At 38.7% G+C, this 13,472-nt stretch overlaps 2 protein-coding genes and 1 long non-coding RNA gene across 6 annotated transcripts in view; 1 reads left to right on the forward strand and 2 right to left on the reverse strand.

The window, feature by feature from the left end:
* LOC132097344 (uncharacterized) overlaps positions 1 to 13,472 on the reverse strand; it is a 404,710-nt gene that overhangs the window by 329,933 nt on the left and 61,305 nt on the right. The gene's annotated exons all lie outside the window — the stretch shown is intronic.
* Positions 1 to 13,472, reverse strand: part of LOC132097345 (uncharacterized) — a 433,761-nt gene that overhangs the window by 101,562 nt on the left and 318,727 nt on the right. The window lies entirely within an intron of this gene.
* Positions 1 to 13,472, forward strand: part of mib2 (MIB E3 ubiquitin protein ligase 2) — a 69,079-nt gene that overhangs the window by 48,320 nt on the left and 7,287 nt on the right. For 3 of the 4 annotated variants that reach the window (XM_059502987.1, XM_059502988.1, XM_059502990.1), the window contains exons 11-13: positions 3,185 to 3,333; positions 7,368 to 7,524; positions 8,337 to 8,491. In XM_059502987.1, coding sequence (XP_059358970.1) covers positions 3,185 to 3,333; positions 7,368 to 7,524; positions 8,337 to 8,491 — 461 coding nt within the window. The remainder of the gene's footprint in view (positions 1 to 3,184; positions 3,334 to 7,367; positions 7,525 to 8,336; positions 8,492 to 13,472) is intronic. The other variant, XM_059502989.1, reaches the window with a different exon arrangement.

A 13,472-nucleotide genomic window follows, 5' to 3' on the forward strand; every position in this document is an offset into this window, starting at 1 on the left:
AACCAAAATGTATTGGTTGCAGAAGAAAAAAATCCATGGGAAGTGGCGAAGTCACACAGTCCTTGACGGATAGATCGTTAACGGCTGGTCTATGTGGTAATACATTGGGCAGGACATCCAAACGCTCGCCGATCTCAAACATGGCTCATCACCTGAAATAAGTTAGTAGCAGCCACTTTACATGGCCGCTCAATGGAGGCACCGGTGCGCTCACTTGCTCTTGAAATACTCCCTCATTTTTGGATGAGAGTAATATATCTTTTGAATCTGTAAAGACTATTTATTTGTACTCTCAGAATAATAATGAAACTAATGAAAGCACCTTCTCCGTCCAAACAAAGATGCTGCATACATGCAACATGAGTGGTTGAATCTAAATTAGATTGGCATGTCTAGATGTCTAGAACTAGATTAAAATGGCATGTCTTTTTTATAAGGGATCCTGTAGATGAGGAGGCTGCATTAATTCGCGGGGAGTTACATTTACATCAGCAGAGGATTTACTTTAATTAGATTATATTTATTTTGCCATATCAACATGCATATGTATTTGAACGGAACAATTTTAAATGGCGTTCACTTGGCTGCAACCTCTAAGTAAGCTGATAACTAGAAGTTCCTTTAGGATTTCCAGTGTGGTTAGATGCATTGATTACACACACATTCTCACCATCGCATCTTCGGAAAATTAAGCTGATTACTGAATGGACTGGAAGGATGCCATATCGAAAGGTAGTGTAAGGTTATCTATGCCTTACCACAGCTGTTAAATAAACACAAATTATTCACAGTTTGGTTCATCTTTATGTTCTTCAAATACAAAAGGAACTAATTATTTTTTTTTCCCTGTTGGATTTTAATATCAGTATTGTGGCCACCTTCTCTTCATCTGTCAGTAGTGCTGGTGCAGATTCATTTCACATTTTATGAGTCTCGGCCTTCTTGCTGTTGGCATCTGAATAGAAGTCCAATGTTTTTCAGTACCCTAATTAAGAAATGTAGCACGTTGGATTAGAGAACATTTATTTATGTGAAAAAGCATTAGACTGTGGGGAAAAAGCTGCTGCACATTGTAATAGATATACACTATAAAATATTTGACATTCAGTAAATATCAAAGTCATGTAACATTGGCCTACAACCATTTCCCGCTTGAAGCTTTGAATTTAGAATTAAAGTTACATATTCCGTAGTATGCAGAAGTCTTTTTGGCGGGAGCTGTTGCCATGGTGAATCGTTATTTCGGAGTTCCATTGATAATGGCCTTTCATAGTCGTGGTGCATGCACTAAACTCAGAGCCAGCCTACTCAGAGTGGATTGAACTAATGCAGGGTACACACCAAAAGATGTTTTACATCAAACATGAGGATAAAAATGCTAGATTTAACCGTTTTGCTCCTATAGTGTGTGTTGTGCCATGATGTGACAAAGACAGCACACCACACACGAACAGATTTTCAACCAGAGTCTCGACTGTGAACACAGGAAATCTCGCGAGACTTCAGAAAAAGCATGGCGAATGATATACAGGAAGAAATTGCTATGATAGTGTTTGGAATTATTTTTTACATGACATGTTGTATAAACCCCCCCCCCCCCCCCCCCCCACACACACACACATCAGGACTTCTGATCGTAAATATTAAACATGTTTAATATTTACAATTCATGATCGGGGCGGCTCCGATGTTTCTCTGATCTGGCTCGGACAGTCTTAACACACCTCACACCAAGGGAAAATCTGATAAAATAATCTGTAGAACCATCCCGATTATCTTTTGGTGTGTACCCAGCAAAACTCTGTTCAGATGTTCTGAAACCCAAAACTCAAGAGTTTCCAATCTCAGGGTAAGTCAACTCCGAGTTCAAGTTTGAACTCAAGTCTGTTGAACCTCCTTTCTGGAATACACCCCCGGGACTGGAATAACTATATAAGATAAGATATTTATTACATAAGTAATAAAAGCAAAATGACAAAAACCGAATAAAAAAAATAAATTATATATATATATATATATATAAGGACCAAGGCTAGAACATAAAATTAAAGGGCTCAAGACCAAACAGACAGGGAGACAGGAACACATACTCAACCACAGACAAAGACAGTAAGGGTAAGAATGAGCATGAACTGGGAAAAACAAGAGGGCGAGGGTGACAATAAATAAGGAGCAAGGCACACGAGTAACAGGTGAGAACAATTAGACCAACAAAGACTGACAAGAGGGTGTGGTAAAGTGGAAAAACTTCAACAAAGCCATGTGCTGACAAAGAAGAAAGGAATCAAACACGAGGCAAACGGAGTGTCATGGCAGAACCCTGACAAATTCATATGATACATGCACACAGACGCATCACAACTGCGGAGATGATGAGTCAGTGTTAAAAACATGCCAAAAACAAAGCATGCATTAGTTTATCAATACATTATTCAAATGTTAATGCAGTTTGGGGGAAGTTGCCTAGTGGTTAGAGAGTTTGACTCCTAACCCTAAGGTTGTGGGTTCGAGTCTCGTTCTGGGCCGGCAATACCAGGACTGAGGTGTCCTTGAGCAAGACACCGGACCCCCAACTGCTCCCCGGGCTCCACAGCATAAATGATGCCCACTACTCCAGGTGTGTGTTCATGGTGTGTATGTGTGTGTTCACTGTTGTGTGTGCATTTTGGATGGGTTAAATGCAGAGCACGAATACCGAGTATGGTCACCATGCTTGGCTGTGTCACGTCACTTTCACTTTTTCACTTTCAGCTTCCTTTGCAGTTTTTCCCTGGCACATTCATAATTATTATATCTGCTGGTGTGCTGTTGCAAGCTTTTTTTGCATGCACTTGATAAGGCTCATCATTATGATTTAAATGGTTTAATAATAAACGTGTGACTAATAGGCTAATGCCTAAAATGAACGACTACTAGTCAATCAGAAAATCTTTAGTTGAGGGCAGCCATAGTTTTTATAGGCTGTTTGGACTCTCATTCTGATGGCACCCATTCACTGCAGAGCACATGCTGAGACAGTGATGCAATGCTACATTTGTCCAAATTTGATGAAGAAACAAACTCATCTGTATCTTAAATGGAATAAGGGTCAGACTCAGTAAATTATTTGTTTAGATAATCTGATTGGAAGGTAAAGTCTTTGCAGAAGTGTGTTTGAATGAAGGCTGTGTTTGACTGTCTTCAGGTGGATATTAAGAACCAGGGAAAGACAGCTCTGCAGGTTGCTGCCCATCAGGGGCACATGGAGGTGGTGAAGGTTCTGCTTCAGGCCAACAGCGGCATTGAAACTAAAGATGAGGACGGTGATGCTGCGCTACACTACACAGCGTTCGGGTGAGAGCCAGTACTTATTCATGCACTTTAGAATAGGTTATCAATGACCGTTATAAGAAAAAGCTGCATGTTCATTATCAAGTATTAGATGCAGGGCAACCTGTGTTTTGGTCTAGTGTTAAATTTCATTTATGGAAACTATGGCGAAAAATGTTCATTGACAAGCTTTTTTCCCATGACTAAAATGAGACAATGAGGAGACGACAATACAAGTCAATAAACAATAACTGTGACTATATCAACATGCAGTATCATTGACAATAAAAGACAACACTGAAATATATTGTAAAAAATAAAACTAAACTAAAATCTCAGGAGACAAAATATTATTGTGGACTTTCTTATGTGCAGTTGCCAGATATCAAGAGTTCAAATCACAGACAGTGTTAATTTCGTAAACGAAGACAGCAATGAAAAATATTCGTTAACCAACATTTTTTTCTGTGATGAAGATGAGACATTGACAAGCTAAAACTAATATCTGATGATAAAAACTATGACAAAATGTATGCTGCGTCTTCATTAACAAGACAAGATGGGACTATAATTGTTATTTGAGGACTACCGGACATTCAAAATAAATCCTATAGGCTACTATCTTGTCCTTAAAAATATGTGCTCCTGTCATTGGATTGGGATAGGGATAAGGTGACCAGAAGTCCCCTTTTCCCCAGGAGTCACAATTTGATGTCGATTAACTTAGTGAAGGCGGGATGATAGAAGTACTCTCTCTTGCCCACACTCCACTTCTTCAGTACTCACATACAGCACGCGAACAGATCTCAGCGCTCAAATACACAGCCAGCAATCCAAATGCCTATCGTGTAGAGTATCTCACATAAAAACAGTTATTGGATAACTGCTGTTAAAGAGATAGTTCACCCAAAAATGAAAATTGTCATAATTTATTCAAGTTTTTCCAAATTCAATCCTTGATTCAAATTTCTCATAAGCTTAATTTATTTGGTCTAAAGAGAGAAGAATTCATGACTATTTTTGTTTGAAGACTACATATAAAACAGATAATAAATGTTGAAAATAAATGTTGGTAACTGCAGCCAGTGTTAATTTTGACAAGCATTTTTTGTCTTAGTCACATTTTAGTCATTTGAGTCTTTTATAGCAGCTTGACTTAAAGTAATGACTAAAAGTTGACAAAAATTCAATGACTTTTCGTTGACTAAAACGATAAACGACTCAAATGACTAAAATGTGACTAAGACTATTAAGCATTTTTGGCTCAAGATAAAGACTAAGGGCCTTATTTAAACGATCTAAATGCAAAGTGTAAAGCGCATGGCACAGATGCACTCAGGGCGTGTCTAAATCCACTTTTGCTATTTTAACAATGGAAAAACCGTCTGTGCGCGGGCGCATTTTTGGAATGGGTTGTCCCTATTCTCTTAATAAGTAATGGGCGTAACGTTCAGTAAACCAATCAGAGTGTCAGCTCCATTCCCTTTAAGATCAAGATGAGCTTGCACAATGGCGGATCGCTATTTACATGGTGGGATTTGTTGGCGGAAAAGCTGAACACTTCTCAAGCGAAGAAACCGATCTGCTCGTGTGCAAAGTTAAAGCACGCGAGCAGATCATCTACGGGACAAGCAGGAATCCACCAAAGCTTCACGCGATGAGTCAGTTAATATAGATGTGTGTGTGTATTGGCACAATTGTTCAATTAATTAGCCAATTTCATTATTATAAGTAGTAATAGGTTGAATTGCAAACAGGTAGCTTAATTCTAATACTGTACTATCCATCATTAAATTTTTTATATTTATGTAGCCTACACAATAATATTCTTTTACACTGTAATTCTTTTGTTTTTAATATTTGGCTTGTCTGTGTGATGCACATCCCTGTGTGTAATAAGCAAAGTCAACGCGCACTGTGGACCCGCCCAGAGGCCCATTTTCTACCAACGCGCTCTTTAAATAACAGAGATGTGTTTTTTGCCGATTCTTGAAGATTGCTAAGGAAACAGTTGCTCGGATTGAGTTGGGCAGGTCTTTCACAAGGAGGGAACATTAAATAAAGCGACGTTCACTTGCAAGAACACAAGATTCTAGAGGGCAGTCTGAAGTCTTAAGTACTGTAATGAATTAAGGTAAATGGGTGCAGAGCCAGTGGTGTTTTTTTTAGGCAAATATTAATGCCTTGAATTTTATGTGAGCAGCTATTGGTAGCCAGTGCAAATTGATGAATGGAGGTGTTAATTGCATTCTTTACAGCTCATTAAAAATTAAACTTGCTGTTGCATTCTGGCTTAATTGTAAAGGTTTGAGAGAACTGCAATAGTCCAGCCTGGACAGAACAAGCCGAGTTGTGAAGCATGTTCCGAAAGAAAGGGCCTGATCTTCTTGATATTGAATAAAGTAAATTTGCAGGACCCGGCAGTTTTAGCAATGTGGTCTGAGAAAGTCAGCTGATCATCAATCATAACTGCAAGGCTTCTTGCTGTTTTTGAAGGAGTAACGGTTGATATGCCTAACTTGATGGTGAATTTGTGATAAAATTATGGGTTTGCTGGAACCACGAGCAGTTCTGTCTTGCAAGGTTGAGTGGGAAGGTGGTGGTCCTTTATCCAGCAAGAAATGTCTGTTAGACAAGCTGAGATGCGAATAGCTACCGTCGGATCATCAGGATGGAATGAGAGGTAGAGTTGAGTGTCATCAGCATAGCAGTGGTATGAAAAGCCATGTTTCTGAATGACAGAACCTAATGATGCCATGTAGACAGAGAAGAGAAGTGGTCCAAGAACTGAGCCCTGAGGCACCCCAGTAGTTAGATGTTGTGACTTGGACACCTCACCTCTCCAAGATACTTTGAAGGACCTATCTGATAGGTAAGATTCAAACTATTGAAGTGCGGTTCCTGAGATGGCCTTTGCCAGTAGGGTTGATAGGAGGATCTGGTGGTTAACCGTGTCAGAAGCAGTGGACAGATCAAGCAGGATAAGTAATGAAGATTTGAAATCTGCTCTTGCCAATCTTAGAGCTTCAACAACTGAGAGCAAGGCCGTCTCAGTTGAATGTCCACTTCTGAAGCCAGATTGGTTGCTGTTGAGGAGGTTGTTCTCTGTGAAAATGGCTTGGTTGAACACAGCTCGTTCAAGTGTTTTTGCTATGTAAGGAAGAAGGGAAACTGGTCTGTAGTTCTCTAAAAGAGATGGGTTAAGGGTTTCTTAAGTAGTGGAGTTACACGAGCCTGTCTAAATGATGAGGGAAAAACACCAAGACCAGATCAAGACTAATTTAACTTGTTAACCTGCACCTTCACGCCAGCACACTGAACGCTCTTTATTTGCATGTGTCAATGTTTATGAATAGATTAAATGAAACTAAAGGAAAAAAATCATCTATACAAACTATATATCATTATCAAGATCTAAGCCTCAAGCATCGACGACAGATTGCTGTTTTTCAGTGGAAAGCTTATAAGGAATGTATTTGCTAAATTTGTATAAGCGGTACACATCAAAACATGCATAATCCAAACGCAGTACATATCAGATCCGTCATAATAAAGAGTCATAAACACATCCACAGCTGTAAATCCCGGTTTAGTTAGAAAGGTAAAGTCCACTGAATGACATTTCATAGCACACTTTTAGTCCAACAACGCAATAGCATTGTAATATGGATACAAATTCCTTTGGTTACGTCTTATTTCTTTGGGGACAGTATGGTTTGTATCCTTTAAGGAATAAAGTATTCTCAAAAAGCTACGTAACTGTTGTAAAAAACAGCATGGTTTTGTAGCATGCAGTGTCACTAACAAGATGAGACCATCCACTTGATGGCTTGTGATGCGCTGTGACACAACTGTTATCTGATGGAGGCATAACTTAATTTTTTCTTCAACATTTTTCATAAATCTGTGTGTTTTGTGGGGACTTGTGTACAAAAACAGTCAGATTTTGTATTGTAGAGAGTAATTGTACACTAGATGTATTTGTATTTTTCTCATCTCATGTGTTTCTCGCTTTGTTTGTGCGTGTGTGACATGTGGTTTGTGTGCTGTTTGTGCAGGAATCAGGCAGAAATCGCACGCTTGCTGCTCAGTAAAGGAGCCAGTGTGAACCTGCTGAATAACTCCATGTGTACGGCGCTGCACATTGCTGTCAATAAAGGCTTCACAGATGTGGTGAGAGTGTTAACGGAGCACTTGGCAGACGTCAACCTGCAGGTTAGACAGAAAACATGCCTCATGCTCCAGCAAATCACTTTAGCATGGCTGTTTGAGTGCTTAAGGAACTGGATCAGTGATCTGATAGGAGTTTGATATATGTAGTTTTTTATTTTTGTTATTGAATAACAGTGTGATTTTATTTTACATTAGATTTTTTTTATATATATATATATATTTATATGTATATGTTTGTTAAACGTTCCTATCTTTTCCAAGTCCATCACTGTGAGTCCATGTGATGCAGGTCACACAAAGTGCTCACAGCCAAGAAAAGAAAGAGAAAAAAAAAAAGATAAGCAAATGATGAGCGAATTTTCATTTTGGGGCGGCATATCCCTTTAACATTTCTGTACAATTTGAATCTGTGACCCTGGAGCACAAAACCAATTGTGATTTAAACAAAAGCTGAATAAATAAGCTTCACCATTGATGTATGGTTTGTTATGAGGACAATATTCGGCTGAGATACAACTATTTGAAAATCTGGAATCTGAGGTTGCAAAGAAATTAAAATATTGAGAAAATCATCTTTAAAGTTGTCCAAATGAAGTTCTTAGCAATACATATTACTAATCAAAAATTAAGTTTTAATATATTTACAAAATATCTTCATGGATCATGATCTTTATTTAATATCCTAGTGATTTTTGGCACAAAAGAAAAATGGATAATTGTGACCCATACAATGTATTGTTGGCTGTTGCTACAAATATCCCTGTGCTACTGATGACTGCTTTTGTGCTGCAGGGACACATTGTGAAAACTAGATTCAGCAGTGTTCACTAACAGTAGTGATTCTGTGTTGTCAGGATTCATACGGAGATACGCCCTTACATGACGCCATTGCCAAAGACTTCAGGAGCATCATTGAGATTCTGATTGTGGTGCCCAACATCGATTTCACGCAGCAGAACAACCGCGGCTTCAACCTGCTGCACCACGCCGCTCTGAAGGGCAACAAACTGTAAGTGTTCCTCTGCTGCTCTGTCTTCCTTTATTACCTCCATCTTATTACCTGATATTTTTTGCATAACACTAAACTGTATATCTTGACTGAATTTTCAAATAATCACCTGTCTCTCAAACAATCTTCTAGTTTAAAGAAATAATTTTATTTTACTTCAATATTTCATGTCTTGAAAGCAATTTAAAATATTGTCAAGTCACCTTTTTTTATATAGCGCTTTAAACAAAAAGATTGCGTCAAAGCAACTGAACAACATTTATTAGGAAAACAGTGTGTCAATAATGCAAGATGACATTAAGGCAGATGACAGTTGACAGTTAAAGGCAGTTCATCATTGAATTCAGTGATGTCATCATCTCCGTTCAGTTTAAATAATATCTGTGCAATCATCTGCAGTCAAGTCAATGATATCACTGTAAAGGAAGTGACCCCAACTAAGCAAGCCAGAGGCGACAGCGGCAAGGAACCGAAACTCCATCGGTGACAGAATGGAGAAAAAAACCTTGGGAGAAACCAGGCTCAGTTGGGGGGCCAGTTCTCCTCTGACCAGACAAAACCAGTAGTTCAATTCCAGGCTGCAGCAAAGTCAGATTGTGCAGAAGAATCATCTGTTTCCTGTGGTCTTGTCCTGGTGCTCCTCTGAGACAAGGTCTTTACAGGGGATCTGTATCTGGGGCTCTAGTTGTCCTGGTCTCCGCTGTCTTTCAGGGCAGTAGAGGTCCTTTCTAGGTGCTGATCCAGCATCTGGTCTGGATACGTACTGGATCCGGGTGACTGCAGTGACCCTCTGATCTGGACACAGACTGGATCTGGTGGCTACGGTGACCTCGGAACAAGAGAGAAACAGACAAATATTAGCGTAGATGCCATTCTTCTAATGATGTAGCAAGTACATAGGGTGTTATGGGAAGTGTTCCCGGTTCCGGTTTACCTAATTAATGCAGCCTAAAAATCCTTTAACTGATTTGGATAATAAAAGCATATTAGTATGTTATGTGTAAGCCAAGTTAAAGAGATGGGTCTTTAATCTAGATTTAAACTGCAAGAGTGTGTCTGCCTCCCGAACAATGTTAGTTAGGTTATTCCAGAGTTTAGGCGCCAAATAGGAAAAGGATCTGCCGCCTGCAGTTGATTTTGATATTCTAGGTATTATCAAATTGCCTGAGTTTTGAGAACGTAGCGGACGTAGAGGATTATAATGTAAAAGGAGCTCATTCAAATACTGAGGTGCTAAACCATTCAGGGCTTTATAAGTAATAAGCAATTTTTGTAAAATCTATACAATGTTTGATATGGAGCCATACAGTGTGGACAGAACAGGACTAATATGGTCATACTTCCTGGTTCTAGTAAGAACTCTTGCTGCTGCATTTTGGACTAGCTGTAGTTTGTTTACTAAGCGTGCAGAACAACCACCCAATAAAGCATTACAATTATCTAACCTTGAGGTCATAAATGCATGGATTAACATTTCTGCATTTGACATTGAGAGCATAGGCTGTAATTTAGATATATTTCTGAGATGGAAAAATGCAGTTTTACAAATGCTAGAAACATGGCTTTCTAAGGAAATATTGCGATCAAATAGCACACCTAGGTTCCTAACTGATGACGAAGAATTGACAGAGCAGACATCAAATCTTAGACAGCATTCAAGGTTATTACATGCAGAGTTTTTAGGTCCTATAATTATTTTTTTTATATCGACTATGCATTCCGTTAGTTTTTCAAATTGGTATGTTTCGCCGGGCCCCAAAGAAATATAGAGCTGAGTATCATCAGCATAACAGTGAAAGCTAACACCATGTTTCCTGATGATATCTCCCAAGGGTAACATCTAAAGCGTGAAGAGTAGCGGCCCTAGTACTGAGCCTTGAGGTACTCCATGCTGCACTTGTGATCGATATGATACATCTTCATTCATTGCTACGAATTGATGGCGGTCATATAAGTACGATTTAAACCATGCTAATGCACTTCCCTTAATACCAACAAAGTGTTCAAGTCTATGCAAAAGAATGTTGTGGTCAATTGTGTCAAACACAGCACTAAGATCCAATAAAACTAATAGAGAGATACACCCACGATCAGATGATAAGAGCAGATCATTTGTAACTCTAAGGAGAGCAGTCTCAGTACTATGATACGGTCTAAGTCCTGACTGGAAATCCTCACATATACCATTTTTCTCTAAGAAGGAATATAATTGTGAGGATACCACCTTTTCTAGTATCTTGGACAGAAAAGGGAGATCCGCGATTGGTCTATAAATAACTAGTTATTTCGGGTCAAGTTGTGGTTTTTTGATGAGAGGCTTAATAACAGCCAGTTTGAAGGTTTTGGGGACATGTCCTAATGACAATGAGGAATTAATAATAGTCAGAAGAGGATCTATGACTTCTGGAAGCACCTCTTTTAGGAGCTTAGATGGTATAGGGTCTAACATACATGTTGTTGGTTTAGATGATTTAACAAGTTTATACAATTCTTCCTCTCCTATAGTAGAGAATGAGTGGAACTGAATGAGTGGAATGTGGAAATGAGAGGAGGGTGTTTTGAGTTGATTAGTTGATTGGCATGTCACCATATTCTTATTTGTTGAGATTGTGAAATGGTGGGTTTTTGTAAAATGTGAGCCAAAATCATCCCAATTAAAAAACCAAGGACTTAAACTACTTCAGTTGTGTGCATTGAATTAATTTAATACACGTGTTTTATAATTTGAGTTGAATTACTAAAATTAACTTTTCCACGACTTTCTAATGTCTTTCAGGCAAAACACGATGTGATGTAAGTTTTGTTGTATTTTAATGTTTTCATAGCTTATCCTGTTGAAGCGGAAATGTATAGTACATGTCATTGTAAAAGTGGCATTTCCTGAGGGATGTGGCAGTAATATTTCCGTGGTTGCGTGGTTAATGCGTACAAGCTTGTACACATTTCCTCCGGTGTCACGAGAATGTGGCCCAGATTCTTTCATAACGGTGACACAGTTGACTTTAAGAGCCACAGGACACATGTCTGTCACACAGAGTCCCTCCCTTGGCCTCGAATGCACTCCTGGAGTCACACTTCTCATGATTTACACAAATACCACACGGTCCTGGATCTCTATCCTTGTTGGTCCTGGAACAACATTACTATGAACCAGTCAGACTTAGTTTTCAGTTTAGGGTTGAGTTTGAATTAAAAATATTGTTACTGGCTGGGGCTGTGCAGATTTTGGTTGGCCGATAATGATTTATTGATCATAAGTAATTGAAAATGATATCTGTTTGATTCATGTCAGTTACCGTGTAAACTTACTAAATGTGACCCTGGAGCACAAAACCAGTCAAAAGGATCAATTAAGTTCTTGATTAATTAAGCACATTATTGTATAACATGTTAACATTAACAGTCGCAAGAACATCTCGTTTGTGTGACATAGCAGAGTCTTAGTCAATATATAGGAATTTATTTTTACTAAGTTTGTTCACTTGTCAGCTCAGAAAAACACCATCTAGGGTGCTCAATAATAATCGTCTCATTTACAGTACAATGTTTAAGTGGACTTAGGTGCCAAATATAACAAGTTAAAAGTAGATGGAGAAAAAAAAAATAGGTCTGAACTCACTTTCAAGTCCATGTACAATGTGAATGACAAAAGAAGACTGATGTTATGCCTTTGTTATTATTTTATAGCAGCAACGCTGAAAATTTGCAGTCAGATTTTCTTTAGTTTTAACAAATCCTTCAGCCCTATTACCATGAGCTAAACATACTTGTATTTTTTTGTTATTTTAGTTTTTGCCATGAAAATAGCTTAAGATGCTAACATAGCATTAAATAAAAAATATACTACTACTACGACTACCATGAACTAAACCGGTCCAGCATCAAACATTGTTATTGAATGGGTTAGTTTTCAAGAATTCAAGCCAGTAATTCACTGCACAACCTGTATTTAGTCCACTGTGGGACGCTTCCTATGGCTCCTGTGCAGTTTACTCCTCTTATCCTTCCGTCATCTCAGTTTTAACAGTAAGAAATATTCTGAGATGGCTGCCCAAAGACAAACAAAGAAAATCCGTTCAAGGGACAAGGGCGATTCGAATAGCTGAATTCCAGGAAAAGATTTACTCTAGCCATAATCCTGAAGAGAGGCGTCCCCTAATCAGAGAAGCTGCTGGCCAATGGAAAACTCAGCAGACTCTTCAAAATAAACCTTTTTGTTTCTATAATATATGTGTGTACTTTGTTATATTTATTATTAGAACGAAAAAATGTTGTTTTATGTGATTTATGGCTACTGTACTTTTATTTCACACGTTGAAGTGACACACAGTGCGGCTAGAGAAGAGCGCGAGCTACGAATGAAAATAATGATAGAATAATGACATGGACATGAAGCCTGTCAGCATCTCAACTGACCGCAGATACTGAATCGGGACCGCGCACTTTTCTCAGCCACTCTTTACTTTAAACTGCATCTGACAGAAGTGTCAAACCGCTTTCACATATGTCTTTTAAAATAAACGTCTTGCATCAGAAAAACATTTAGAATTGTTTTGTTGTTGAGGTGGTTTCTTTGGCCGTTTACTCCCATCAGTTGAGGGACACTGGCATACACGACACGAATCCCTGGCATCTGTTCAGTGTTTGTAGTGCTTGTTGTTAGCAGTGAGGTTATAGCACACAGTTCTCAGTGTTGTTGTCCTGCACTGCAGAGTCGACCCAGCAAAACACTTGTGCAGAGCTGGAATGACAATAAACTTGATTCATGTGGAAAGAGAGAGTCTCTCTCTCTCTCTCTTACACACACACACACACACATAAAACCGGCAAACCCTCTCTTTGGGCCCGGCCTGGGAAGGTAACAAGGTAACACTTTATCCACCATCTGGGTGTCAGGGTCCACTTTCGTTCGAGGTTTTTAGTATTTAGTTTAGTTTCTGTTAGATCTGAAAAATCTGTTCGTATTATATTTGGACAGGTC

Source organism: Carassius carassius, chromosome 21 (assembly GCF_963082965.1).
Source record: "Carassius carassius chromosome 21, fCarCar2.1, whole genome shotgun sequence".
In the NCBI taxonomy this organism is placed as follows: Eukaryota; Metazoa; Chordata; class Actinopteri; order Cypriniformes; family Cyprinidae; genus Carassius; species Carassius carassius.